Here is a 25,757-nt window from a genome sequence, read left to right on the forward strand (position 1 = left end):
TAGCCACAGCCAAGCTGCATGGCACTGAATGGCACTGAAATCTCTTGTCAGGAAAGTCAGAGGCAGGACAAGTAGCTTCAAAAGCAATATTATTAAAGGAGTTGTGCTTTGCTTTACTTTTCACACTCTTTACTGACAAAAAACAGACTGCTGGTGGTGTAGATAAGATGGAGTGATAGTGACAGGTTTGGATTTCTTCTCCCATCCAAGATTATACTTAGGGTAATGATTTAATTCTGCATATTACTTACCATGTTTATGATGGGAGTGTTTGTATATATATGTATATGTACATGCACACCCCAGGAGTTGATGTTCAGCAAATCTACAGTGCTCACTAAAGAAAAGAGTGTATTTCACGTTTGCCTTATTGGTGAATGTTATGGAATTCATTTTAAAGACAACATAAATACTTCTCCACTACTTTGTTGTGGTCTTTTAATTGTCTGTCACTCCAGAACAGGCATTGGGCAGCATTAGAACTCCTGTGGTCCAATATCTGCGCTACCTCCTATCATATGGTACACAATACTTAAGACTCATATCTGTCCTGATGAAGTTGAATATCTTTACAATTCATATCAGAGCTTTAGATAATACCAAATGTACCATGTGTTTTTTTTTTTCCTTTTCTCACTTATCTTCTGATGAAATCCTAGTAGAGCCAGCTGAAAAATCATTATTCTAGCACTTAGTGTGGAGTTTAGTGAGGCACAACTGAAACCATTCTTCGGAGATCTTGGTCTCCTCAGATATTTGGTGAGCTGTTAACTCATCATGAGCAGTAGTCAAATATTTCCTCTTCCCCTTTGCAAGCTTATGAGAATTTTTGGTCATTACTACTTCTTTCTTCCCCTCCTAGAGTAATAAGAAACCTTTCCTCCTCAGGTTTCTCAATCAGCCTGCACACCAATTAAGCTAATTGGCAGCATATTTGATACACTCCCTAATTACAGCTGCGGAAATTTTCAGAGAAAACCTTTCTGCAATTTTTCCTTCAATCAGAAACTAAAAAGCAATAAACCCCCCACTGCTATTCCTTGGTAGGACTGTTAAAGTGCTTTCAGAAGAACTTAGTGACTCCTTGATCTTTTTGGTTTCTGTGGTTGCTTAGTACCATTTCAGGGAGAAGGCAGATGCTTCCAAAGAATTTCCTCATTGGAGATTTTCTGATGAATAAGTTCAGGCAGGCAGTGATGTCAGGAAAAGCATTACTGGAGCATGAGGTATTCTGAGTACTGTAAGAGCATAAAAGCTTATAAAATGCTCTCAGAAATGAAATTAACCTAGAGCAGCCTTGGGGTCCTGCAAAGTCATGCCATTAGCTAAACCATCCCCTGGTGTGGGTTCTAATTAAATACAGAGCTCCTCTTTGCACTTCCCCTCTTTATTCAGAGTGCACCTAGTGGTCTCTGTTACAATAGCTTTGAAAGGATGATGTGTTATGTAAAGGCTGCAAATCCTCTTTACAATGAATGTAAGTTGTTGGGGTTTTGTTTGTGGTTTTGTTGGCTGGTTTTGTTGCTTGGTTGGATTTTTTTGGGGAGGTGGGGAGTTTTGGTCATGGTATCCTGGGTTAACACAGTGTGGTCTCACAAGCCCTTCTCCCACACACATGTGGGAGGGGTGGTAACACAAAAAAACCTCTGGGGTGAGACAGTTTTACTGGAAATGATCCAATGCACAGTTACTTTAGCCTGTTTGCAGGAAAGTGCAGCAAAATACAGAAGCAGCAGTAGAAGCTGGCAATAAAAATGGTTCTCCCCACTCAAGCATGTAGAAGCCAGCCCAGTGGAAAAGACCAACCTCTCAAAACTGGAAGCAGTAACAGTTGAGAGGAAGCCTCCCATGTTACAATCTAGACTTCAAGCCCCATAATACTTTGCTCCAGTCAGTGCTTGCATTTTGAAGCTGGCACAATGGCAGCCTGGTATTGAATATCAGCAGCAGTTTCAACTCAACTCATGACCTCTGGTTTAGTGGGGAGAGGAGATTTCTACTTACTTGTTTCAAAGTATTAGTAATAACTAGAAATATACCACCTAATGTTACAAAGTAGAGCTGAGCCAGTCTGGTCTGTGAACAAAACTGACTTAATTTGTTTGTTTGGTTGGTTTTTAATTTTCAACATAAAGAGGAAGGGGTAAAAAGTTGCATCTTCTATTTTAATTTCTTATTTCCTGTGGATTACTTGGTTTATTCATGACGCCTTTCCATCTAGCATTATTTCAGCTGAGCTGCCTTGACTTATCAGTCTCCCAAGTGCAGTTACTAGATCTAGTCTTCTTACAAAGAAGTAATTTGTTGCCTTATGACTAGAGGGGGATAACACTTGAGCAGGGACACACATAAAGAGAGGAAGACAATGACTTCTAACACTGTAGAAATGTCAGACCATGACCTTTAAAAAGACTGAAAGAAACCAGAGGGCATAAGCCCCTAAGGGAGGTTTCTGCATGAAGGAGGGTGGGAGTTGACTATTTTTGTATCTTATGAAAAAGGTGAAAAGGTGATATATTGCTGCCTTTGGTTATTCAGTCTATGGAATCATGCATGTTCCTAAGCAGAGATCGCTGAGAAACAAGAAGGGTCACCTTATCAGGAAGTAGAATTGAAATGAAGTGCATGTTGTGCTTGTGCATCTTCTTAATGCAAATAATTTTCAACGTTCTGGAGGCATCTGTACTTCAAAACCAACCAAGCAAAAAGCAACAAGAAAAAAAGAAAACAGTTTCTTCCCCAAACAGAAACACAGGTGTTGTGCAGATGAACAGATCTGAATTTTCTAGCTTAAAGGAGAGTTCTGGTGATGGTATTTACAGTGTGTCTCTGCTCTGTGTCCAAGTGTTTTTCAGAATTAGTCTGTTTTGCTCCTGATGTGGTCAGAATTCAAGATAATAGTGGATTTAAGGTGTTTTAGGGAAGAAAAAAGGTGGAAAAAATGGTAATAAAAGTAGTGAGATACCCCAGGTATAATGCATTTCCCTTTTTTGTTTGTATAGCACTGTGAGACAGAATTTAGTTCTTTTGTGCTGAGGCAGGAGCTGCACGGACTAGGACCAGGTCTGTAACTTTGTGACACCGTCTCTGGCACTGCTAATTCTCCTGGGTGCTCTGTGCACTTTATCTGATGAACTTTCTACAGGGAGCATTTCTTCTTTTACTTTATTTTCCTTTTCTCTCTCTTTTCTTTCTTTTCTTTTTTGAGTAGATGAGATTCTTTGCTTATTGGAAGTACTTCCTCTCGTGATACTCACAGTGAATCTGACTTGTTTGTTGTCTTCAGGCAGCATAGTGAGGTAGTAAAATTAAGGAAGACATGGAAAGTTCATCACTTTCAATGACTGTGGAATCAGTAATGCTCCCTGCTATTTATACAATTTAAAGCACTCCAATCCTAAATTTTGTATGTGGCAGCTCTGTGAACCACGTGTAATTTGAGAGAATACTTCTAACATGCCATTTTAATGCTTTTACTTTCCTTCACTTTCAATGGTTTGTCTTGGTTGATTTATTCCTGGATATTTCCTAAAGTGCCAGACAGTGAATGTCTGTATGTTCTGTGATTTGTCTGAGCAACTCAAACCACTTTTTCAGCGACCAGGAAAGGGGTCACAAGTTTTTCTAGACTGAACGTCTGGATATGTAAAGAAGCTTAGCTTAACTTGTAAAACAAGAATAGTGACACAGATTAAGCAATCAGTATTTTTCTGTTCAGTCTTAATTATGTATTTGTTGTCTCCCAAATACAGGTTTAATCCTTATCTTTGCTGTGCGATAACATGACAGTTGGTAGTGATTTGTGGATTATGGTAACTAGGCAGAGAAATATTTACCCAGCTCTTTACACCACTTATCTAGCAATTTGATTATTATCCAAATAGGACAATGAAAGGTAGCTGGTATATTAAAAAAATATTCCCTATGAATGGCTAGTGTCAATCTCTAAATGACCTGCCTGTAGTGCAGATAGATGTACTAGATTAAAAACAAAACAAAACCCAGACGTTCCAATACTTTTGGGTTTAGTAGAAGGGCTGTGGATTAAAATGGAGACACAGGGTAGCATTCCTGTGGAATTAATATTTAAATTATAAGATAGTTTGAAAGGTTGGAAGATGTAGATTTTATTTTTTTTTGTTTAACTTTTAAAGGGTACCAGAATTCTTTCTTAAGGTGTTATTAGGTCTTTTAAATTTTGTTGTGTTTTGGGTTTTTCTTCCCTTTTGCAGTGATGGGATTTAAAAAAGGAAATTCCTTTAGGATTGACCTGAGAGAATTGGGGGGTTTGGGTTTTGATTAGCTTAGCTGGGGAGCTAAAAAAAAATCAGTTATTTACACAGATTTAAAATAGAACGTACTGAACTGTGGCATCACTTCTCTGAATTAGTCCTGGTGAATAATATGCAGTGGCCAGTGCATGCTCCAAATGCAACTTAAATTGGGTAATGCCTTTCTACTGGTTTTCTGCTTACAGACAAATCCTACCATCTGTCTTGCTCTACCTAGTAGATACTGCTCTTTATTCTGTAGACATTCAATTAGAGAACTTCATCTCTTAATCTGTTATTTACAAGCAGTGATGTGAAGCATAAGCCAATTGTACAACTGTAGAATCCATTTGGCACAGACTTGATATATACGACTTGATATGTTTGCTTGCTGTAGAATTTGCTCTTGACTGCACACAAATGTAGACACTAAAAATGAATGAAACCTTTCCAAACGTGCATATGGATTCACATGTGCAAATATGCACAGAGACACTCATGAGGATAATTGTTTTGAACGCTCAGAGAACCTGCCTCTAAGAGCTCGCTATGATGGTGACTTCAATTTGTGCTCTTTAAGAGTGTGAATACCTGCTTGGCAGAAAGTATATCTGTAATTTGTTTTAAATGTAGGATTATTGCTTCTGAGCTTTCTATTGTATGGTGGGTTTTTTTTTTTCGCCAGTGCTTCTGAAATCCTTTGTTCAAAGCTTCTCAGTGGGACTAGAATGCAAAACTATTCATGTCCAAGTTGCAGGGATTTTTAAGTATCCAAGATAATTACAGGGTAGGGGAAAATAATTTTGAGCTCTCAGTGCTGCTTGTACAGCTCCCCTGTAGCCTTTATTGCTGCTGAATTTCAAACATCCTCCACATTCTCCAGGAAGAACTTTTCTGAAATTAAATAGCTAGAGTTCTCAGCCTTGGTGTCCTCCTCAGAGGATTCTGTCTGTGACACCCAGGCATAACATTCCAATTTCCAGTCAGGCTTCAAGGAAACGAGGTATTTAGCTGAGGCAGATTTTAATTTGACCTTTAGAATCTGCAAGGAGATGTGAAAATGGCTCAAAATTGACAGAACAAATTCCCAAAGAAGTGGCAAAGAAAACATTGGGGGCTTTCAGGCTGAAAAAGAAGAGTTCTAGCTTATCTTTCTATTTTTAGGTGTTTACAGAGTGTCAAACACTGTAGTGTCTCTATTGGTATCAGCTTACCTAGAAACCACTTTTAAATAGGTATGGGAAAGAAGAGAAAGAGGATGATTTGAAAAGGTGGAGTAAGTTTCTGGACTAAGACTTTGGCAATTTGCACAAGCAAAGAGCTTTCCCTAGATTTAGCTAAACGAATACTAGGTCAGTTTAGGAGTTCATGCCCCTTGGAGTTTGCTGGGGTAAGGATAAAAAATGTGGGGCTATCAAATGATAATTTTTATACTCAACTGTTCTATTATCCATTTGAGACAGTTGGGGGAATAACATACTGGGGTTTTCTATTTTGTTTTGGTTTTTTTTCCCAGAGCAAGAACAGAAATAGTTTTGAAGATACTTTAGTATGCCATGTGTCTGTAAAATATGTTCCTGAAGAGGCAAAACATTTCACTACTAAATAAACTGTCAAGTTACAAACTGACATTGGTTGTTTGCTTTTTTAATGATAATTCGCAACTCTGTAGAATAGACAGTTGAAATTCCAGAGGTATTTAAATTCTGAGAAGATACATATGATGTATTTTTAAAGTACTTGACCTTGTTAGTGACTTGCAATAAAAATCTACGTGTGTCTTTAAGGTTGAAATAGAGTTGAAAAATTAACTCCTGAATAAATCAGCACTCTTCAAGGATTCATAATCTCTCTTGTACTGGAAAAGATATATTTTTCCAAAGCTTTGTATTTGTGATTCAGCAAGGGCTTGAAGCTGATGCAGTTTTCAGTATGATGATGACTCTAGGAGATGCTAGACAACCTGGAATGATCCAGAAGCCCCTTGCCCCTAGAAGGAATTGGTCCCTTGCTCCAATATTGGGGCACTGGTGAGTAATTCTGCACTCCTTGTGGACACATTTGGCACCTCAATCAGCCTCTTACTGAGCCAATACAACGTGCTAATTCATTAGAAAATGAACCAGGATAAAAGTAGATTATTTCTGCCAATCTAGATGAGTTGAATCACCTCACCTCAAAGAATAGATGACCACCATATTTGGATAGTGGGGAGAAAGTGATTGGGAGAATATGATTTTATAACTAAGAGGAATGAGAAGAGAGGAGCCACTCAGGAGCAAGTTTTAGATTGGATCATTTCTTCTGCTTGGACCTAATCTAGGAGTGGATTATCATGGATACCCCTGTGGATGATAGGGCATCTGAGGTGTAGCTAGCTGCACCCACAACTGGTTTAGTTAGCTCTGCATAACTCTCTTTAGAAGACAGTATGTATTCCTTTTTTCTCTCTGGTATGTGTAGGGAGAGATAGCTACCATGCTTGATGCTGTTAGAGATAGCTGAGCATGCTTACAGGCCTGATAGAAGTTTGATGTTGAAATAAGATTTCCTGAAAAACTACCTGGCTAGTTATTTTGATGTTTGTGTGCATTTTTGTTTTAGGTTTGTTTGTTTGTTTTTCTTCTGAGAGACCTTAGCGTCCTACTTAGTTGTCAAGAAGATGAAAAGGATTGGGAGTGTGTCAGGGTTGCAGATGTACCTTGTAGCAAAGAGAGAATACTTCATGGGAAGGATGAAAACCTTGTGATTCAGAAGCTAATAAGAACATGTGAAGAAGATTCTTACTCATCTCCATTAATGAGTGTAGCCTTTTTATTTGCAGAAAGGTGGGATATCTTAGTGGTTGCTGACAGATCTGGACTGTACGTGTTATTTTAGAACACCTTTTCAGGACAAGAATTAAGCCTTTGTTTCCTAAATCTTCTAAGCAGAAGGAACCTATGGATTGAGGATGCTGTGCATTTCGATGTTCATAGTGTTGTCTCTACCAGAGACCGTAGTAAAGAATAGAAAGGCACAAGAAGCAGTGTTAATTAGCCTTGGCTGTGTTCCTTACTACCACAGTTGGATTATTTCTTGTATCTGTGCTTTTGTGTGTGTATACACATACGTATATTCTGTAGTGCTCCCCAGTTTCTGGACTTTACAGCTACAAGTACCTGTTAATATCTTCACTCTCTTCTGAGAATACAGAATTCATAGAGTCAATAAGGTTGGAAAAGACCTCAAAGATCATCAAGTCCAACCTGTCACCCAACACCTCATGACTACTAAACCATGGCACCAAGTGCCCACGTCTAATCCCCTCTTGAATGCCTTTAGGGATGGTGACTCCACCACCTCCCTGGGCAGCACATTCCAATGGCTAACAACTCTCTCTGTGAAGAACTTTCTCCTCACCTTGAGCCTAAACTTCCCCTGGTGCAGTTTGAGACTGTCCTCTTGTTCTGGTGCTGACTGCCTGGGAGAAGAGACCAACCCCCACCTGGCTACAACCTCCCTTCAGGTAGTTGTAGAGAGCAATAAGGTGTCCCTTGAGCCTCCTCTTCTCCAGGCTAAACAACCCCAGCTCGCTCAGCCTCTCCTTGTAGGGCTTGTGCTCGAGGCCTCTCCCCAGCCTTGTTGCCCTTCTCTGGACACATTCAAGAGTCTCAATATCCCTCTTAAATTGAGAGACCCAGAACTGGACACAGTACTCAAGGTATGACCTAACCAGTACGCTCAAAGATATTTTTAAGTTGCAGTTTCTTTGATGGATATAACAAGGGTATTTAGTGGAAATATTACTGATTTTATTGACATTCCTGGAAATATACTGCATATTCCAACATTTTGGATTTGTTTAAATAAGACTGAGAGGAAAAAAAAAAAACAAAAAAGGAAAATATTTTTCTCTTACTAGTGAAAGTAGCAATGGAAGATCAATATCGTAATTGGTGGTGGTACAAGTTCAGTGTTAGGCACAGTGCCTACAGCAAAATGTAGAGGCACGGTGTGGATTAGCACATTTTAAATGAATTTTTAAAAAACATACTCTGTAGAGGAAGACTGATCAGCCAGCAGCCACAAACACTTTTGTGCTGCAGTTCACATTCCACCAGAATTGGATTAGGGTATATAGACATGGCTTGTCTCATAAAAGGCTGGCAGCAGGAGCTGGCCTATTCCTTTTGCTGAGTCAGGTGTTGAGTTAATGCTTAGAATTATTTTTTATCACTTCCATCAGTAATGGCCTGGAAGCAGAACTGCAGCCTCCACACAGTCCCTGGTATCCCTTCAGAAAAATTAAGGGGGAGTTTTGCAGATGTTTGAGGTGGTAGCGGATTGACTTCTGATTGCCTGAGTAGAGTACATTTAAGCAATCTAAGGCTTGTTCAATACACTGTGCTGTATTTATATCTCTGTCATGGGGAATTTGCCAATGGATGTTGGACTCCTGGGACTCTGCACTCCCCCACTGCCCAGTCTTGTTTTCCTTTTGTTGGTTCCTAAACGTAATTACCCCAGGAATAATATTTAAGCCACTTAACACTCCTGAGAAGTACTTCAGCTTTGTAAGTTTGTGGGCTCTTCGGAGGGTTGGGATGCATGTGTGTCTTTTTAAACCTCTGGAATCTTCATTTCTTTCTTCTTCAAGCAGAGGCATAGAAGGGGAGGGTGGACAGAAAGGCACAGACACAGACTATTGCCATTGAAGCAATATTGTCTGAGAAGTCTTTCACTGTTAGACTGTATGGGAAGCCCTTTTCTTTCCCTTTCACCATTAGGGTGCCTTGAGCCATAAGTGGATAGTACCTAACCTAGTATTATTTTTCATTTAAGGGAGGTTCTACCATTTTAGGATGTATCAAAAATTGGAGAGGGGAAAAAATAAAAAAGCCAATAGGTAGTGTGTGTCAAGATGGCCCAGTGAATTAGCGGTGAAAGGTCACTGCTGTAAGCAATGACATGCTCAAGGAGTTGATGAATCTTCTCATGTCTGCTACCTTTTACTCCTTGCATCACATGCAGTTGATGGACTGGGGACAGTCCTCTTTGATTATTGATATTTTGTATCTGCAGTGTCAGAAAAGCTTTTCTAGCCACTCTTTCCCTGTTCTCCAGCAGTTAGAACATGACTGTGGGTTTGGAGTTTTTCCCATTTTTCTTGCTGTAAACTTTGTGATTCCTGTCACTATTTTGCCCTTTCATGTTCAGGCTGACATCAGATCTAGTGTGAAACAGTGCCATATCCTTTTATCTTAATACTTTTCTCTGTAATTATTACTTTGCTACTTTTTGAGGTGGGAACTTGCCTTTGTTATTTGATCTTTCTCTGATCATTTTTGTATCACTTGGTAATATAAAGGTGGATGTGTTCCTCTGTGACTTTTTTATTTAAATGATTTCTTTATCTGTCTGTCAATGTGAATAATACAACTACTTCAGGATTGTTCATCTCTCTCCTAATGAATGATGAGGTGTAGTCTGTCCTGACATCAATGATTAATTTACAAAAGTTTCTTCAAACTTCACTAAAATGAGATAGTCAAAGAAAATATTGTGTCATCAGGCTATAGTGCTGTTGTCAAAAAGACCCTACCTGACTGATAGGCCTGTTAAGGTAACTGGAAATACACTCTGCTCATCTACAAGGATGAGCACCTCTAAACTCGAGTCAAATAAGAGTTATTGATAAATATGTGACCTTTAATGATCCTTGGAATCAAGTATATAAGGTTATGCATACCAAGGTCAGATGCCTGCTCTTGCTCCAAATGTGGAGGCATGCAAATCCTTTGATGCCATGATACAGCTTTCAAACTTGGCAGTCCACAAGGAGTTCCTGACAGGTAGGCTTGTGAAATTACACCAAAACAGAAATGAATCTATCACTGCCCTGCTTTTGAAGTATCAAATAGTGGCTTGTGTTAAGACTGAGGGTTGTTTCTCTGGTGTCAGGTACTTTGTCTGGTGGAGCAAGAGCTCCATTTCTAGTAGAGCATTTGATGAATGTTTGCAACTTCCAATTTTTTTTCCTGTGCAGTCAAACTTAGAATTTCTGTTGAAGGATTGTGTGGAAAGACCATACAGTGTAAGCTGAATGTCCCAAGCACACACTTAGCAGTGTAATTGCTCTGGGATATACTGACAGTAGGTACAAAGTCTGTCATCTGAATTTACTGCCCCCCTTTAGGTGAAATTAGAAGCTTGAGCCAGAGCCCTTGAAATGCCCAAGTGACAGTTCTCTGAGTGGCACACCACTAATGGTACACCATTAGATTTCCTAATTGAGGATTGTTCTGCAGATGTATTCCTCGGGTTTGAATTCATCATTGCATTTGGAGACCCTGCTGGGATGAAATTTATCCTGTATTTAATCAGGGGGTTTTCTTCCTGTCTCACTCAGGTCATGGAAACTTCTTTGTTGAGTTAAAGAAACTGCAAGGTGAACTGCAAGATTGCTCAAGAGGAGTGGTCTAGCAGGAATGGTAACACAGATGCAAAAGTAATATCCTTTGATGGGCAGGCACTTACACTGCTTCTTGCAAAGGAGTCCAACTTCTCTTTCAGCAAAGCATTAACTGCACAGAAATATTCTCCTGGAGTTTAAGCATGTGTCAGAGTATTTCCTTGCAGGATTTGGCAATTAAGAATTCTTTCTGTTTCTGACTGCTGTAGCAGTGTTTGATAGTTTTCATAAAAAGGATAGTTTGAGAGCGTGTGTTCCTCTTAGAAATGATGGTACAAATTATTTGTCTGCATCTATAGAGAGTTTAATTTGCTTTATTCAGCATCTACTTTGTGACTGTCTATGTATGTTGCGCTCTCTAACAATACTCCAACTTCTTTAAAATTCCCTTACAAGAAATGAATCACCTATTTACAAAGAAGCTCTTCTACATACTCTGTGGCCTTGATGTTCAAGTAATCTTTGCTTTGTAACAAGCTTGGCACTGACATGCACAACTGGAACAAGAGTTGTAATAACTTGGGGAAAAGGTGTGGGGGAGCTGTTGGCAGGTTGGGAACAACATTGTTCATGGAGAAGAATGATAATCTCCGATGGATGAAACAATTACAGGCAGTGCTATAAAGTGATGCAGGCAGAGCAGCCTGAAATGCTAATAAGGAAAAGACTTAAAAAGAAATTGGTGACTTTTGGCTTTGAAGCAGCTTTTCTCTTTAATTTGCTATAGACAAATGCACAACTGTTGGTTTCCAGGGTTCTATTTTTGTTTTCCCATTTGTGACACATTGATTTAGCCTTATCGCAGTTCTGTTGGTAGTTGCCCTTTAGAGTAATGATTTTTGTTACCAAAAGCATGAGATTTTTTGGGAAACTGTTCTGTCATGGTGTGACAGCACTAGTAGGAAAGATTGGAGGTCCTGCTGCCAGGTAGGCTGGATTCTTTTATTTCTGTACTGGTGTGGAAGACAAATGCTGGTATTCCTTTTCCAAGCAAGCAGGCAAAGGTTGTTGGGGACTCGGTGCTCCAGTGTTAATAGTGACAATAATATGTCACTTGTGATTTTCTGTACAGCTCTGTAACACATAAAGGAGAAATGTGATCACTGAACATTTTTTACATATATTAATGCCTTTGTGAGGAAATAAGCAATTGAAAGAAAAAGATGAGATTCAGGATAGAAGAACTGTTACTTTGTGGTATAGAGAGGAGCTGAGCATCACACTATCTCTGCTAAAGATGTGGTGGCTCAGCTTCTTCTATTATCTGTTTGTGGCAGAGAGATTGAACAAGAGGTTTTCTTTGGTTTTCTTTTTGGCCTATATGATGAAGTAGTGGAAGACTACAGGAAAATCTGTCTGACTTAGTTCTCAAAACCCTTTGTAAGCTTTATTTTCCAGTTCTTGAAACCTTATCTTTTAATTTGAATTGTAGATTCTGTCAGGCAAATACTGCTTCTTTTGATGAAGTCTAATTTTGGTTAATGTTTATGGTCACAGAAATATGAAACACTTAACAATGTAATTCCCATTATCAATGTTAAAATGAGATGCTAACTAGGGGAGAAAGCCTATTCACTTGGATACTTTTGGATACATATATATATATAATATAACCTAACAGAGAAATCAATCTTGCAGTTTTGCTTTAATTTCTTGTCAGGGAGTAACTCCAACATGTAATTTTCCCAGTGCATATCTGTGGGATAGATTCATGTGTTTATAGCATCAAGTCATTAGGATGCTTTCTTGACTCTGTGTTACCACACAGATTAGATGTGTGGATGTGCGAAAATAGTTTCAAAGAAAGCTATCTGCAGCCAGATCCTGGATGGGTTTGCAGGTTTTTGATCATTTCATGCAGTGTGCTTCTTCCTGTGGGCTTCATTTGTTGCCCTTCAATGCATCTGAACTATCAATGTTCTTCACAGCCTGTTGAGCTGTGCTGCTTTGTGCTTCGAGTGCTCCCTCCCTCTGGACTTCTCCTGAGCACCTCTGCAAAGTGTAACCAGTGAACAACTTCATTGCTTTTAAACAAGCAAAAGGAGCAACTGCCACTAAACCTGTACTGCCTTTCTGAGATCAAAACTTCCCATCAGGTTGGCACTGTGTCATAAAACTGTTCTCGATAAAGCACAGCACTTAATCAAAAGCTTGAAAATGCAGTGCTAATTGTTTGAAGCAAATTGAAGCTGCTATAAAACTGTCAAAAGGGGGAACAGTAAATCATCCTTGGAAAGCTCAATTTTGCCTATTCATGTGCAAGGGCTGTGTAGAAGGATGCTCAAACTCAAGGAAGACACATGGCAAGCTACCAACAAATTCTGGGGGCCCCAATACAAGAAAGACATTGAAGTGTTGGAGCAGGTCCAGAAGAGGGCCAAGAAAATCATCAAAGGGCTGGAGCACTTCCACTGTAGGGACAGGCTGAGAGAGCTGGGGCTGCTCAGCCTGGAGAAGAGAAGTCTCTGGGGAGACCTTTAGTAGCCTTTCCACTACCAGAAGGGGGCCTACAAGAAAGCTGGGGAGGGACTTTTTACAAGTGATAGGTTAGGGGGAATGGATTGAAGCTACAAGAGGGTCAATTTAGAACAGACATGTGGAAGACATTCTTTACAGTGAGGGTGGTGAGACACCATTACAGGTTGCCCAGGGAAGCTGTGGATACCCCCTGAGAATGTTCAAGGCCAGGTTAGGCAAGGCCTGGAGCAACCTGGTCTAGTGATAGGTGTCCCTGCCCATGGCAGGGAAGTTGGAACTAGGTGATCTTTGGGGTCCCTTCCAACCTAAACTGTTCTGTGATTCCATGAAATCCTGTAAGATGGAATCCTACTGAAATATTTCTGTAATGCAGTCTTAACTGCCTCTGGATTCTGACAGTAGATCATCCCTCTGTTAAGAACTGACTGAGATACACCTGTGGATGGTATTCACTCTGCTTATAGCATAGCTTTAAATTGCCTCACTTTTGTGCATTAGTGGATTCAGCCATTTAACAAGGTTAAGACTGAAAGGTGTTAATTTTCTGGAAGTGAAAGCCATCTTTGTGATGTTATTTTCAATGTAAAACATTTTTAATGCATAAAAAAAGCTAGGAGCGCAAAAGCGTTCATCAGATTCAAAGAGAATAGCTGAAACTAACTGAAAAGGTAACATTTCTGGTCAGATTGAAAAAGAATCACTTGTCTCAGTGTCGTGGATATGCCCTCAGAAATGCACGGCAGATCCATCAACGAAAATATAAGTTTATTTATATATATACAAACTCTGTAACGGGGTATTTACAATCGCCCTTCACAGGTATCAATATTTGGTTAGTGGAACTATCTGTACAGAATGTTATGTATGGGCATTTAAACCAAAATGATTCACAGAACTTAGAATCTAAACTGAGTCAGAGAGTGGCGGGGGAGGGGTTGGTCAGTGACCGACAACCCTCCACCCGGAGCAATATAAACACTATCCTAAACGAAGCTCTACAAAGGGCTTGGCTTACTCACAAGCTGAGAACTTCGTGGAGTCTTTCCTCAATAATGTTTATAAACCAGACAACGTGGCACGGATGTGCCGTAATAAGGAGGCAGGAAATGGCGCTGGCTGCGTGGCCGCACCGCGTGGCTCTGCTGTTCTCTCCCAGGATACAAAGTTCCTCGTTCAGAGGGGGGGCAGTGGCAGGTCAGCAACGCTGGTTCACACGGTCTACCAGGTTTTCTCCTACGATGGATCACACAGCGGTTGATCCCACGGAGTGCTGTCCACGGCACCGCACACAGCTGGGTGACGGTGGCAAAAGGACCACGAGGCCTCCCGAAGCACTGGCTGGCACGCACACACAGGCTCCAACACCGAGGTGGGAGGCTCATTTGCCAAACGACCCCTATTTACCATTTGCCCCAGTGAATACTGGACCAATAAGCATCTGTTGCCAACGAAAACATTAACCAATGAACTACCAGCTACCAAATATGGCCTGAGTATATGCTATACTCGGGGAAACAAATATATAGCCTGCCTCTAGTACTGCAGGGGTGAGACCATGCCCAGGTAGGCTGTTTACCTGGACTCAGTGGCGCCAGGATCCCCCCTGCTGCCTCCAGAAAGGAGGGGGGGACAAAGGAGGGTTAACACATACAGAAATATATCCTACCCAAATGTTTGGGGCACAATCCTGATCATAAGCATCCTTCACTACACTCAGTCCCCTAATCCCCTCAAGGCACAGCAACAAACTTCATCTATTGAATTACCACTCTGAGCTTGCAAGTGGTAAGGCAATTTTCTGAAGAAGTTATTCCCTTCAATATGCAAGAAAAAGAAAAATGTTGTTGTTGTTATTATTTAAGTAATGACATTTTCTAATTGATAAGAAGTGTGTTTTATTTCTTGTAAATGCTGCACAACCATGGATTGAATAGTTTAAAAAATAAAGAACTGTTAAGGCAGTGAAGTCCCAAGGATCTGGCAGTATAGAATGAAGTCAGTGGTCTGGCAGATTTCTTCAATTTTCTGAAGCCATGGTCAATAAGTTTGCAATAAAACTGAGCTGCGAATAGCGGTTTTGTCATTGTCTGGGAGTTGTTACATGATTTAAAAAAAAAAGATTTAATTTAAGGGTTTTTTTTTTTTCAGTCAGACTGCAGTACAAAATTAATAGCCTAACAAAGAAGGCAGCAGAACCTTTTGGAAGGTAAATGCAGCATGTTTACAGTGTCATGTTTAGGGATATATCATGCACAAGCTTTGGCTGTGTGGGAGGAGACTCTGCTGCTGCCTTCTCGGATTCTTTCGAATTCACTGACCTGCAAAGAATTTGCTTCTTCCATCAATGACAAGGATTTTTAAAACTGTGGCAGGCAGCAGAAGATTTGCTAAAGAGAGAGGAAAGCAAACCACCCTCCTGCAGCATCTCTGCCCAGGTGGCCACCAGCTGAAATCCCCAACAAACCATTCACAGCGTGACGGGCCAGATACAGAAGTAGTTGAATGGGATTGAGAAATAATAGCTCCTGGTGTAAGCACAGCATCAAAACTAGATTTTATTGGTCTGCTTGACTGTTGGGGATCATATCCTGAATCCAGAGTACTGCAAGACCACTCTGCAGTTGTAGTAGGTTGTCTTCACCAGACCTTGCAATGAAGCAATTTATTCTGGCTGAGGGTTAGTCTGTTGAGATTCAGCAGTGCTGAGGCATGGCTTGCTGTGGTCCTCTGGAAGACAACTAGAAGGGTAGGGTTTGGAAGGGACCTCTGGAGACTGAAGTCAACCTGCCTGCCAAAGCAGGATCAGTTAGGGCAGGAAATTCAAAGCTGAGTGGATCCCTCTGCATCATATGAATCTATCTTCATATGGATATATTAAACACCTCAAAATTTCTTTGTTTGGTACCACTGCTTTTTCCATTGACATAGTGTATGACATTGTGCTGTACATCCACAAAGAACTAGTGAGGATAATTGCTGCACTCTTGCACTTGGGTGTTCTGCAGTCACATTCTTCAAGTAAGAAGCCTTCAGATATAGTGGTACAGTACAGATAAATTAGAATAGAATTAACCAGCTTGGAAAAGACCTTCCAGATCATCAAGTCCAACCTATCACCCAACACCATCTGATCAACTAAACCATGGCATTAAGTGACCCATCCAGTCTCTTCTTAAACATCTCCAGGGATGGTGACTCAACCACCACCCTGGGCAGCCCATTCCAATGGCAAATCACTCTTTCTATGAAGAACTTCTTCCTAACATCCAGTCTAAACCTCCCCTGGTGCAGCTTGAGACTGTGCCCTCTTGTTTTGGTGCTGGTTGCCTGGGAGAAGAGACCAAGCCCCACCTGGCTACAACCTCCCTTCAGGTAGTTGTAGACAGCAATAAGGTCTCCCCTTGAGTCTCCTCCAAGCTCCCTCAGCCTCTCCTCACAGGGTTGTGCTCTAAACCCCTCACCCTTTGTTGCCCTTCTCTGGGCACCTTCCAGCAACTCAACATCTTTCCTAAACTGAGGAGCCCAGAACTGGACACAGTACTCAAGGTGTGGCCTAACCAGTGTTAAGTGCAGGGGCAGAATGACCTCCCTGCTCCTGCTGGCCACACTATTTCTGACACAGCCAGGATGTCATTGGCCTTCTCAGCCACCTGGGCACACTGCAGAATTGCAATTCTTGAATGTAACTGTGTATTTTCATCCTGATGCTGTTTCTAACAGAGCTTCACTTATCCATCTTTTATTTTGTTTGATATATTTAAACTGAGAGATTCACTGTGTGATTCTTGACTTATTTATTCAGGTGGGGTATTCCTGTGGAATTTTGATTATGGTGATATAAAGCAGATGTAATATTCAAGGTAGATGATGTGACTTAAATCTTTAAAACACCCCTTTTATGCCTGGTCATATCCAATAACACACAAAATTGCAATCTTCTGCAGCTCTACCTTTGTAAAAAGATGCAAATCTGTGCAGAAATCATCGTGACTGCTATTGATGATGCTGATAGTTGGCTTTGGTTTTAATTTCCTGTCTTTCAAAATCCTTAATAAACTTTCATGGTCAAAAATCCAGATGTTACTGCACAGTTCAATGTAGTTTTGAAGATTCCTTCTTTTTCTCTTTTTTTTCCTTTTCTGTTTGTGCTGATTACAACGCTCTCCAGATAAAAATGTAAAATTGTTTGAATTTTTGGCCTCTGGCTGTTTGGAAAGCTGCTTCCAGCAGAAGCCAATTCATATGCAGTGTGTGTCCACAGCTTGATGATAGGGGAAAGTGCAACAGCAAGCAGAACAATTTGCCATTGCCCAAAAATTTAAAAGCCAAAGGAATTTCCTTGATCTGGGGAGATTGTCTCCTTTTTTAAATAGGCAGTTCACCTTCGGTGGTGGTGGTGGTTTTGTTTTCTTTTGGGTTTGTTGTTTATTGTTTGTTTGTTTTTTAATCCTGTTCCAAAGATTTACAGACTCTGAGGAATATTGTCCTGTGGAGATGGGAAATACAGAGGCAACATTTTAAATCCCTTAGATAATTAAGCACTAAAATAAATGATGAAAAAATTATGAGGTGAAACACTCTGTTAGTTTTAATATAAAAATAATGCACTTCTCCCCGCAGAATGCAAAGGAGGGAGCTGCAATCAAAATAAGGCAAATAAAAAATTGAATAGCCTGAGCTTTTTGCCTCTCTCTGAGTTGCCTCCTTGATGCTTGACTGTGTTTAATGGTGCTTTGCCAAGCTGTTGGGAGGAGTACAAAATGAGTGTAGAATTTATAAATGGGACATTAGATGGAGGAACAATGTCATGGGCTGGGCGATCTGAGGAGTACAACAGCAGAACAGACTTTGCCTTAGGGCCGGAGAGGAGAGATGTATCCCTGCAACTCTAAGTACTAGCAAAGCCGTTTAAAGTTGTTAGAAATCTTTGTTGGGGGATTATCTAGAAAAAGAGTCTTAAAGTTTATCTGCTGTCTCTGAGTATCTGGAGAGAGAATGGGAACTGAATGCTGAAAAGACCAAGGCTAAAATAAAGGGTGTTTTTGCATTTAAAGAAGTTCTACAGTTTACTCTGCATTGGAAACAAGCAGAAAAGAGATGGTTGTGACATCCCCCAAGTTCAATCTAAGCTAAATTTCCCACCTCTAGTGATCACTGGACTAACGCTTCTATTGCTGTTGCAGTTTACACTCTCATATGATGATGTGTCAGGGTAATTTTCCTAATTGTTCAGAATTGATTTCTGATTCTTTATAAGGTTTAAGAGTTGACATCAATTAAAATTTTTAAAGTAAGGTTTTATTATAGTTGTTTATTGGGAGAGGAGTTTCCGTTTTTTAGGATGGAGAAGAGATTTCCAAAACTCAAACTCTTCCCTGCAATCTTTTCTTCTTGACCTCTTCTGTTCTGAGATTTGTTCCTTCTAACAGCTGAGTGATGGCCACCATTATCTAGGGTTTGGTTGTGGTTTCGTTTGTTTAGGTTTTTGGGGGGGCTGGGTTTTTTTATTGTCTGGGGATTTTGGTTTTATTTTGTGGTGCTTTTGTTTGTTTTGTTTCAATAGCCAACTAGGTTTGTTTTTCCATACAGAGAGTTCTTTGTGCCAGTTCTCCAGGTTACTGTTTTGCGTTATGTTAGTGCCTGGTGACCTTAGCTGAGATCACAGCCTTCTTATTGTAGGTGATATACATAGTAAGATAAGTCTGTTGCATTTGCATTCTATACAGACAAAGGATGGGGGGAAATATCGTAATACTCATATGCTGAAGGTAGAACAGCAGCACAGGAGAAGCAACTTATCTGAGACTGGACAAATCTAAAGCAGAGTGAGATCTACATTAGCGAGTTCGTTGTGGAGCTGCCATGATTAACATGCTGATTATGGGTAGCATCAATGTGGCTTCCCTTTCTGCAAAGGTGGTTTCCCCTCTCGGGTTTTACAGCCCATAGGTAGATAGATTGTTGCTGTAAGTCATTTTGCAAGTTGGTCCATGCTTGCAGTTTGAAATTAGAGGTTTTTAGGAAATACCAATACTTTTCCATAGGATTTGAAGATAAGCCTCTTCTGTGCTAGGATTTGCAATGCCTTGCAGTGTTTAAATAGCAGATTGATGGTTAAGAGTAATGGCCATCAGTTTAGGCTACCATAGTGCTTGATGAACAAATACGTATTTATGTCAAATGCCACCATTCACCCCCCCAAAAAAAATCCAAGCAACCAAACCAAATGCAACTCAAAACACCAAAACCCAACAACAATTATTAATTAATCATTTGTGAACTGAATCCTGGAACACTGGGTTGCCTTTGAATGGCATCTGTGATGACCCTTTGACTCCTCTGTGAATTAGGGTAAATACTTGAATTTGCTATGGAACAAACCACAGTTTATTTCACACTTTGGGTGTAAAGACATGAGCGCAAAGGTGCAGTGTTCAAACAGAAGGTGGTCATATTTTATTTGCATCTGCATTTTTTTAATATGTTAGTATGTCTTTTCTCTTTAGGACTGACAGTTCCTAGAAAGGATGGAGGGCTTGTTCTTTAATACGATAGCCTGCCTCAGGTAATTGCTCGATGGCACAGTTAAAATAGATATCTTGCAGTAAGAGAGGCTCAGTGTCATTGAAAATGTTCTTTCAGTGTGCAGTGATGTACAGCCTACAGATAATGCAGTTGTACTAAGGAACAATGTAGGATAAGGCAACAGAGTGGATAAATCCTGATGGTTATTTACAGAAAACCTCTCTTTTCCTAGATGAAGTGAAATGGAAGGGACTATAAATTGGATGCAAATAAAGCTCTCTTTGAAATCATTTAGTGCCAGAGTCTTGGTTATTGTGCTAACTATTCTTAAAGTGAAATTCAGCCTCATGCAGGAAACCACTTAAAGTCTGTGTATTGCTTGAGAGTGCTGAAAAGAAAGTTGAACTCCTAAGTGATACATGTGCAGCATTTGATGCAAAATCATTCCATTGGCTCCCTGTGCAGGTGCAGCTTGCTGTAGAGATCAAACTCCTTTTTTAAATGTGCCTCTGCAGTGATCTTATATTGCAGATGCTGACTGGGTCATTTTGCTCTCCAATAATAGCTGTATACCACAATTGAAGATGTGACCTTTGGCATGGGGAAACCTACGCAAGCTGCTACTTCTAATGTAGCTGCCATGTAGAACATATGATAACCTATTGTTTTCCAAGCTAACTAGATAAACCATCATCTACCATCTTCTGCATGGATTGATGATGCTTGCTATTGCCACTGATGCCAGCTGCAGCACTGTCAATCCCCTCAGTAAAGTCAGCAAGGTTATATCACAGTATGAATTGAAGATCTGATCTTTTCAACTCTCCTTTCCTTTCAACAGTGACTGAGAGTCGAGGGATCCTGGAGAGTATACAGAGGTTTTCCTTACTGCCAACTTACTTGCCTGTGACCTATCGTATCCACAACGCGGATGTTTCCTTCTTTCTTAAGGAAGCCAACCAGGATATTATGAGGAATTCTAGCTTGCAGTCCCGAGTGGAATCCTTTCTGATCTACAAATCTAAGAGGCCACCTGTGTTAAATGCCAGCTATGGCCCTTTTTCTGTTGAACAAATAGTGCCCCAGGACCTCATGTTGCCTGCAAATCCATTTGGATCTACTAACAAGTTCTCCTTTAATTGGAAACTTAAGGCCTTCATAATGAGTGACAAAATTTACCCAAGCAAGCCCAAAGTCCAGGTCCTGTTCTACATTGTGGGCCGGGACTGGGATGACTACAGCACCACGGAACAGCTACCCTGCCTGCGGGTGTTTGCCTTCCGAGAGACACGGGAAGTCAGAGGCAGCTGCAGGCTGAAAGGGGATCTGGGGCTGTGTGTGGCAGAGCTGGAGCTCCTGCCAAGCTGGTTTAACCCCCCCACGGTCGTTGCTGGCCGTAAGAAACAAATGGATCAATCTGAAGGGAGCCCTGTGGAGCTTTACTATGCTGTACAACCAGGAGATGAGAAAGGGGAATGCACCAAGGAGGATGTAAGGAAAAGTAATGGCATCCGGCCAGGGCGCAATGACATTGATGAGTCAGGACCTCCCTTGCAGAGGATTGGAAGTGTATTCCTCTACCAGACACATGCTGCCCCTTCTTTATACGAAATGAGATTGGATAATAACATTGCCATCCGGTATGCACCAAAGACTGTCAAGCAAGGCGACATTTTGACTTTCCTTGTATCTGTTGCTAAAAATTCGACAGAAGATCAGTTCACACTGAGGTAAGGCTGCTTTGTGTTTCTTTGGTGCCTTATGATTTGTTTCTCTACTCTTGGTATGGAAAGTCACTTTGTGCATAGTTTGCCCAGCAGTCCTACAATTGCTGATCTTCTGAAACTGTATTGCAGTTGCCCTTAGTGTTTCTCCTAGTCTTCAGTCTAAAATTGCATGAATTGTTTGAGATGTGGTTATCTTTTCAGCAAGAGAGGACTTTTCTTGAAGTTGCCCTTTGAGCACTTGTAAGAGTTTAAACCATAGAGCTGAGCCCTATCTATGTGCTAATAGGAGATAACATTTAAAGTCCCCTGAGCTGGAGTTTGCAGTGCTCCTAATCTCTCATTGAACTCATGTTAAGATTAGCTAAACTCAAATCCCCAAAGGTATTTATAGGAAGTGAGCAAGAATTATGCATCTAAGTAGGATTTATATGCTTAAACAGCTCTCCCCAACTTGTTGTAACCCTGGTTCTGTCTTATAGGATGTTTGAGGCTCCTAAGTATTATTGACACACCAAAACCATTTCTGAAAATGAGTTGGTTAATCTGCTTCCTCCTTCTTTCTCCTTGTCCAACCTGATAGTGTTGAGAATATTGACTCTTCCATGCTGTGTTCTCTAATTGCCATGGCAGTATTGCTCCTTGGGACAAAAAGTGTTGTGCTGGTGGCTGTTGTATATCATAAGGCTTTTGATATCTATGGTTTCAACTCTTATATTGTAAACAGTGATAGAAGCACTGTGTGCTGCATCTATCTGTTCTCTAATCTCACCCCTGATAAATGAAAGCCCCCCTGCACTGACTCTGCTTTATGAAAAAATAGTATTAATTTTTATTTTGAACTAGTCCCTTATTTTTAGAAGTTCTGCCTTGAGTGGCAGCAAGACTTGGAACTGTATTCATAAAGTGAGGCCAAGGGCTGCTGGCAAAATGCTTTTACCATTGCTTTTGCTCCAGTGGACTGGAAACTGTGGCTTGAACAGATGGAAAATATAGGATATGCAGGTCAAAAAAAAACCCAACAAACATCCATACATAACAACCACAAGTCAAAAATTACCACTACTGAATGTTTTCATTTCAGAACAATTATGTTGAAAGTCAAGTCTGTCCACTTTGTCATAGGAAATGGTCCCCAATGAGAATCATCTAGGAACTGCTAACTACTAAAATATCCAGGGAAAGGTACGTTGGTGCTTTTTCCATGGAAGATACAGAGCAGGGAATGTGAAACTGATGGACTGTTTTTAATTTGGTGAAGGGGTTGGACCATAAGGGCCAAGGTCCAGGTTGTTTGTTTGTTTTAATGAACTGGAGAAATTAAAAATATTTGTCTTGACTCTGTATGGGTTAGAGGAAGGGAGAGAGGTAAAATGTAAATGCTGGACAAATATGGAATACTGCTGTAAGCACCAGGTTGCAAGCTTGGACTGGAGCACTGAGCTTTAAGAAATTGTTTGATTTCTCAGCTTAATTCACACACTTGCTCCCTCTTTTGTCTTGGCTAAGTCACTTAACCTCTCTGAAGCTATTTCATCATTGTTAATATTAACTATTATTTGAAGATGACATGCTGTGTACAAGCAACAAGCAATTATATCTTCCCAGTGAAGCAGAATTAAATGCCTTTATAAAATAAGTGATTGAATGTCCTGTGCATTTATCCTATTATCTTTTCTTTTGAATGCAAATTAATTATTCTTTGTAACTGGCCACATGGGAGGGAGATGTATAGAGGCACACAAACAGTGCCATATAACCTAGCCCAGAGACAGCTGCTGTAGAGTCCACAGCCATGCCCACTGACCAGCCCTGGACATACAGCCTATGCAGTCCCAGATACTGTTATGTCCTCTTTCACATATTGGTGACTTGAAAAGGCTGAAGACTCTCTATTCTTGCCACCAAAAGGTGTTGAATGGTCCCTGAAGTGTGTGGAAAATATTCTAGTCTGTTTTGGTTTACTGTCTCCACATGTCAAGATATGTCTGCTGGTCAGTGAAATTGAAAGGAAATATTTATCTGAAGTTTTTTGCTGAGAATGAAAAACATATATCTGTCCTTCAAAATGCTTTCAGTGATTAAGGCTTCAAAGCTCCTAGTGTTATGCAATTACAATTCCTCTTTGCTTCAAGCTCAAATTACTGCTGGTTATTAACTCTGTGCTGTTACATACATTACAATTAATATATGTAAGGATGCTGCAGTTTCCCGGAGTTAGGAACATGAATTTTCTGAATTTACAGTGTAGGTATCCTTTCATTAGCATGTTTTTCTGAGCCTAATAAATACATCCTTCCTTTTTGTTTTGAAGTCATCAGTACTGATACATTCTGCTTGCAACCTTTTCAATTTGTTTTCCTGTTTCCGGAGATGAATAAACAAAGAAATGATAGAGCTGGAGTTGCCTTAAGGTACTTCATGTCAGGCATGGATATCTTCATGAGTGAAAGAAGTGTAGGGTTCGTTTTTTTGCTTGCTTACAGCTCTTCAATTTATAATTACACTTGCTGAATACTGTGTGATAAATTATATACAATTATTACTCTTAAAAGTAAATGAAGTTTTAACAGCAGCTGATGATTTTAAATCCTCTGGTTTCCCAAATCTGATTCTTCTTTACCAGAAGTATATGCAGGAAAAGTATGGGAGTAATTAGTCTTTTCATCAAGCATCCCATAGCTTCACCTCTCCCTCCAGTATAGTCTGCAGCATGCACTGCTTTATTGTAACTCATAGATTCATATAATGGTTTAAGAAGGAAGGAACCTCAAACATTATCTAGTTCTAACTCTGCTGCCATGAGCAGGGGCACCTTCTACTAGACAATGTTGCTGCCCAGGCACCATCCAGCCTGGCCTTGAGCACCTCCACAGAGTGGGCATTCATGACCTCCCTGGGCAATCTGCTCCAGTGTCTCACCATCCACACTGCAAAGAACCTCTTCCCAATACTTAGTCCAAGTCTACCTCCCTCAAGCTCAAATTTCTTTCTTGTTGTATCACTACAAAAGTCCCTCCTCAGCTTTCTTGTAGGCCCCCTTCATGTCCTTCTCCTCAAGACTCTCTTAAGCCACTCCTTGCCCAGCCTATATTTGCATTGCCCTGATTCAGGTGTAGGTTCTTGCACTTGGCCTTGTTGGACTTTGTGCGGTTGGCTTGGATCCACCTCTGAGGCTTGTCCAAGTCCCTCTGAATAGATCCCTTCCCTCCAACATGTCAACTGGACCACACAGATTGGTGTCACCTGCAAACTTGCTGAGAGTCCACTCAATCCCACTGCCCATATCACTGACAAAGATGTTAAACAGCACTGGTCTTGGTACCCACCCCTGAGGGGATGCCACTTGTCACTGGTGTCCATTTGAGCCATTGACCACAGCTATCTGAGTGCAGTCGTGCAGCCAGTTCCTTATCCAAGTGAGTGGTCCACCCCTCCAGTTCATACTTGTCTTTCTATGACACCACTCCCTCAACCATTTATTACTTTTCCACTCTTTTGTCTGCTTTTTAAAAACCCTTTCCTTAACTGGGAGGATTGATGAGAAAACTCTCTGTGCTCCCAAATCCTTCACTACAGCTCCCAGTGCCTTGTAGTCCCTCTTGATGCTCTTTAGGTTGCTCACTGCTGTGTTGTCACTGTGCACATGAAACAGCAGCAGTAGATAATAGTGGGATGGACAAGGTCAGGCAACCTTTCTGTTATGTGTAATTAGTGATGGAGCAGGCTGCACCAGGGTAGGTTAAGGCTAGACATCAGGAAAAACTTTTTCACCCAAAGATTGGTCAAGCAGTAGAACAGGATGCCCAGGGAGGTGCTTCAGCCACACTCCCTGGAGGCATGTGAAGGTCATTTAGATGTGGTGCTTAGTAATATGATATAGTGGTGAACTTGGCAGAGTAGAGTTAATGCTCAGACCTGTTGATCTCAAAAGGTCTTTTCCAACCTGAATGATTCTATTGTGGAAACTTGCATTTAAAGGCTGAGGTCCCCAGAAAGGGTTGGTATTAGCTGGTTGCTGTTATCAGGAGATTGGATATGGCCATGTAATAAGGCAAAACTTTTTAAGCTTCATTAGTCCCATACATTCAGGAGACCTTTCCAGAGCTGATGACATATTGGCTTAACATAAGGATGTGGCTTCCTGACAGATGTGTGCTCTGTTGGGTGACATCTAAGGAGAAAGGGTCTACCTGCCACTACTGCAGCCTGAGGTGCTCCAGTGTTAGGCCAGAAGTGAGCTTCCAGTGGGCTGATGAAAATGCCAGCAGAATAAAAGTGTTTTTTACTCTTTTGCTTTCCTAC

The 25,757-nt window shown here is 40.7% G+C and overlaps 1 protein-coding gene across 1 annotated transcript in view; it reads left to right on the plus strand.

Moving 5' to 3' along the window:
- TMEM132D (transmembrane protein 132D) overlaps positions 1-25,757 on the plus strand; it is a 281,138-nt gene that overhangs the window by 45,563 nt on the left and 209,818 nt on the right. Inside the window, exon 2 of the mRNA XM_068157425.1 lies at positions 20,570-21,458. Coding sequence (XP_068013526.1) covers positions 20,570-21,458 — 889 coding nt within the window. The remainder of the gene's footprint in view (positions 1-20,569; positions 21,459-25,757) is intronic.

This window comes from Melanerpes formicivorus, unplaced genomic scaffold, assembly GCF_026170545.1.
Source record: "Melanerpes formicivorus ecotype bairdi unplaced genomic scaffold, bMelFor1.0.p_v2 SCAF_36, whole genome shotgun sequence".
Taxonomy (NCBI): domain Eukaryota; kingdom Metazoa; phylum Chordata; class Aves; order Piciformes; family Picidae; genus Melanerpes; species Melanerpes formicivorus.